The sequence below is a fragment of the Mastomys coucha genome, unplaced genomic scaffold, assembly GCF_008632895.1.
Source record: "Mastomys coucha isolate ucsf_1 unplaced genomic scaffold, UCSF_Mcou_1 pScaffold17, whole genome shotgun sequence".
In the NCBI taxonomy this organism is placed as follows: Eukaryota; Metazoa; Chordata; class Mammalia; order Rodentia; family Muridae; genus Mastomys; species Mastomys coucha.
Window position 1 is genome coordinate 6082249 of NW_022196899.1, and position 4906 is coordinate 6087154.

The 4906-nt window shown below is 42.3% G+C and overlaps 1 protein-coding gene across 1 annotated transcript in view; it reads left to right on the forward strand.

The window, feature by feature from the left end:
• The window catches only part of Chmp4c (charged multivesicular body protein 4C), a 24600-nt gene extending 19894 nt beyond the window's left edge, over window positions 1-4706 (forward strand). Inside the window, exons 3-5 of the mRNA XM_031376342.1 lie at window positions 1457-1571; window positions 3551-3704; window positions 3922-4706. Coding sequence (XP_031232202.1) covers window positions 1457-1571; window positions 3551-3704; window positions 3922-3983 — 331 coding nt within the window. The 3' untranslated portion in view covers window positions 3984-4706. The remainder of the gene's footprint in view (window positions 1-1456; window positions 1572-3550; window positions 3705-3921) is intronic.
• The last annotated feature ends 200 nt before the right edge of the window (window positions 4707-4906 follow it).

The following is a 4906-nucleotide window of genomic DNA, read 5'->3' on the forward strand; positions in this document are numbered from 1 at the left end:
TTTTATTTATTTTTATTTTATGTAAGTACACTGTGGCTGTTCTCAGACACTCCAGAAGAGGGAGTCAGATCTTGTCACAGGTGGTTGTGAGCCACCATGTGGTTGCTGGGATTTGAACTCAGGACCTTCAGAAAAGCAGTCGGCACTCTTAACCACTGAGCCATCTCTCCAGCCCTTTTTTTTTTTTTTTTTGGTTTTTCAAGACAGGGTTTCTCCTGGTAGCCCTTGCTGTCCTGGAACTCACTCTGTAGACCAGGCTGGCCTCGAACTCAGAAATCCACCTGCCTCTGCCTCCCAAGTGCTGGGATGCCTGGCTCAATATTTCTTAATTCGTTTATGAAATTCAACTGTAATTCTATAATTTTAACAATGCCAGCATCAGCGAAGGTGTTAGAACTATGCAGTAGCAGTTGCCAGGCTTTGCTGGGCATCAGAATCATCAAAGCTGTCCAAGAACGTGTAGATACCTAGCCTTCCTGAGTCAAGACAGATATTAGACCTTTTGTTTTTAACAAGTTCTTTTTAACAAGAGTTCTCCAGGCTGGGACCGACACTTCCTTTTATTTGAAAACCACTGACATAAAATATTAACTACAGGGACCAGGGTTTATAGCTTTCGGGTTGTAATCCCATTCCCACAGTTTCCTCAGCTGTAAGTTCTTGCTTACTTCCTCCGCTTGTTGTGAAATTCACTGAGATGCTAGACAGACCAGGCACAGCTTCTGCCCCAGAGCAAGCACTGGGCAGCCAACAGTCCGAGATCCCGGGTCTGCATTCCCCGCTGTTGCTTCTCTTCTGGCTAATAAGTCTGGCCGGTTTCTGAGTTGTAAGGAATGGTTCAGAAACACTGTTACAAAAACAAGACGGAACAGGGCCCATCCACACTGAGACTAACGTTTAAGCAGCTGTCAGCTGTCGTGAGCCTGGACCTGCCTGCCTTCATTTGCTAGGTTGTGGCCTCTGAGAGGGCATGCTGGGTCAAATCCTTCCAACTCAGGCAGCTCCCTTCAAGGAGCGAGCATTTCAGAGCTACTGTGTGATAGAAGGTTCCAGTGTTTAGTTGCTTCAGGAATGGCTGCCAAGAGCTGCCTTGTGATCTTAGTTATAGTGGTCCTCAGCAAACTAAGGAGCAAAATACATAGAGGCGCCATGCATAGTTTACCACATGCACTTCCCAAATGGATCTACAAATAATGTTAATCACAATTAGTTTATTTCAAGTGATTCTTGAAGGTAGAAGGTAATATTGAAAACGCCTGTGATGGTACAGGATTACTAAAGTTTTGACATGCAAATTATTTGTTTGTTGAATTGATTTAATGTTGGATCAGACATTTTTGTTAGGCGTTGAAGTAAGTAAAGAGTCTATGCGAAATTAACTGGTTTTCATATGGAATTAGGTCTAGATTCGTAATTGTAACACGAAACCCTAAAATCCCAATGAAATGCTTCCCAGGGATCTCGACAAAATTGATGACTTGATGCAAGATATCACGGAGCAGCAGGACATTGCCCAAGAAATCTCAGAAGCGTTTTCTCAAAGGGTTCAGTTTGCCGATGGCTTCGACGAGGTAGGTTCACCACTTAAGGAATGTGGACGTGGCTGCCAGGGAGGGCGGCCTCCTATCACACAGGGCAGACAGTTGGCTTGCTGCTCAACAGATAAATGACATTTATTGGAAGTGAGTTTCCAGGGAGGGAAGTGAGGTGTTCGTAGCTGATTTCAAGGAAAGATGACTAGTCTGGGAACCAGCTTCTTAATGAGGTTTCCAGCTATTAAGGAACAAGAAAACAGCCTGTGATTATGTAACGTTAGTGACTTTTAATGGTTGGAGTATAAATAGTCCCATTATGGGGGATCATGTGCTCTCACATCTGGCCAAACAGAGCAGACGGTGTCACTCTGCAAGCAGCAGATGGATTGGGCTCTGTGGCTGTTAAATTAGGAGTTAGGCTGCTCTCTGTTCATTACTCAGTCTATAAAACAAGTAATTGTATAATTGTGGAGTGGCATTATTTACACTCCACTCTGTTTGTATTAATCAGTCTCATCGTCCGGGGAGACTATGGTCCCATAGGTGGTGCCCTACAATGAGAATTCTAGTGATTCCATTCAAGGTACACGTGCCCAGGGTGAGGTCGTGGTTAAGCACATTCCCAAGGGACAGAGTAGCCCAGCTTCCTGTTTCTAGGTCATATGGCAGGATGAGTCTCAAAAGTTAAGACGTGGCCTCTAGTGTCTTAGAAAATGACACTAGTTTGCTGCTAGCAATGTCAAAAAAATGGTCTGGGTCTGGGATTGGAGAGATGACTCAGAGGTTCAGAAAATTTGTTACCTTTGCCTGGGGTTCTGTTCCCAGCATTCGGAGTGGATCAAAATCCTCCATATTGCAAGTTCTATGGCATCTGATGCTCTCTTTCGACCTCTGTTGGCACCTGGCACAAATGTGCTACACATACATTTATGTAGGTAATATACATAAGGTGTTGGCAAAGTATGGCCTGTAAGTCAATCCGTCCTGGCTATTTTTGTGTAGCCTCTAAGATGATTTGCACTCTCTTGAGCTATAGGAAAGAAGAAAGATGATCTAGTCTCTGTCCGGCAAAGCCTAAAATACTACCGTCTGGATGTAGAAGTGTATGAGAGTTGTGAGTTCAAGGTCAGCCTTGGGCCACATAGTGAAGTCAAAGCCAGCCTGAGATATAGAGAGTGACTTCATCTCAAAACAAATAATAGCAACAGGACAATCAAATACAAGATGCATGCATATGTGCACATGTTTAAGCATAGACTCCCTCGACGTAGAGCATGCTGATTCACCCCTGCTCTGCCCAGGAATGAGATCTCAGTAAATCTGTTGACTGATGGGTGAATAAATAATCGGATGGATACACAGTTACGATAGATCTTTTCTGATAGTTCCCTGCTGAAAGACTACACTTCCCAGCTTCCCTTGAGAACGATGGGAGGGAATGTAACAAATGTGGCCTAGTCTTTTCTGCCCCATCCCCCACACTGTGAACAAAATCACCCAAACATGCAATTTATATTGACTCTGATAATTTGATAGAAGAACTATGCCTGGTTTTTTTAATTTTTTTAACTTTCTGTACCATATATTTATTTTTTGGTATGCCTGTTTTATTTTCAATAGTATTAACTCAAATATAAATATTTATTTCCTCTAATTAAAGTTTCAGAAATTCTCAACAGGAGAGAAAAAAAAAACTGAGCATATTGGAAAACTAGCAATCACGGTGTGAATTTCCAGAACCTGAGGAGATTTTATATTCAGCACAAGTTACTCGAATAGCTGCTTACTGAAGTATTATAAGATTAACTACGACAAATTTGTACAACCCAAAATATTCATTTCTAATCATTGCTCAGTGTTGCAAAAAAAAAAAAAAAGATTAGTTTTAAAATAAATATTCTGTTTCACTGGCTTCCCACATATCAATCGGGTAGCAGATGTTCTCCTTGTTATGTTTAGGGAAACCCACCTCCTGAAACATTAGCTCTGTAATTCTTTCTTTCTCCTGTGTTCAGGATGAGCTTCTGGCAGAACTTGAGGAATTGGAGCAGGAAGAATTGAATAAGAAGATGACAAGCCTGGAGCTTCCAAACGTGCCGTCCTCGTCCCTCCCAGCACAGCCCAGTAGGAAGGCCAGCATGCCCTCCTCTGTGCACCGGTCTCGAGCAGGTCTGTTACCCACCCCACAACTTGTGCTCTCATAGGTTCTCAAGATCTTAGCCAGGCCTGTTGCTTTCGGTACTCTCATGTCTGGTTTGTATAAACAAACACATTTCATTTGTAATTCCTACCTGTTTTCTATGCTTAAAGTAGAATGACAACTAATGACTAGTGACTAATGACTGATTAAGACTAACGGCTGATTTTCTCCACTCTTATGTTCTAGTGTCTTCCAGGAGGGCAGAGGAAGATGATGACTTCAAACAGCTGGCAGCTTGGGCCACTTAAGCTACAATGGAAAAAAAATTTGATTCCTAAATTATTGAACTACACATAAGACATACATGCTTTTTCAGAGCTTAGAAATTAGCAGAGAGCTGTTTTATATGAATTATTGTCTTTTAAGTAACAGTTAAGGTGTAGTCAGGGATGGAAAAGGGCCAGTAGCATTATAGGAGACCCTTCCAGATTGAGATATATATATGTGTGTATATATATATATATATGTATAAATATATATGCATTGAGAGCAAACTGAATTTTACTGACATTTCATACATATTCCAGTTTATATACCATTCAAGGAATACCTAGGGTAACTGGGGGGGAAATGTCTATGCAAATACAAGCCAGCTGTGTGCATCCAGGTCACCCACGGTAAAAATAAATACATGGCTTGAACAGACTTGTTCTAGTGAGTCTATATATTCATAGTTTCAGTTGAGTTTCACAGCTGAAAAACTTTAGGGAGCCCGGTAGAGCTTCGAGTGGGGCAATGGGTGAATCTCCCCAAATATCTGAAAGCAGCCACGTCGTAGTGTGCGGGGCGGGACTCTCCGGGGTGTGATCAGCCGCTCAGGAAGCCGACTGAACACTTGTGGATGTGCCCAACACTGTTCATTCTCTTCCGTTTCGTGTTCTCTTGCACTTTGACAGAAACAAAACAAAACAAATCTTCACAGCATGCACTTTGTAAATATATTAAAATACTGGCAATTAAAAATATATCTTGAGTAAAAATTTGCCCATGATTACTTTAAATGGAAACAAATGATAACATTAGGTGTCAAGCATGCGACATCACCGCAGTTAGATGACAAAGCCCACGATGGATGGTGTTCCGGTGTTCCGGTGTTCCCTCCTCCCATTTGAACGTTCCCACGGATCAGGACAAGCCGGAGGCTTCACGCATGCGGCCTTTAACCCCTTGT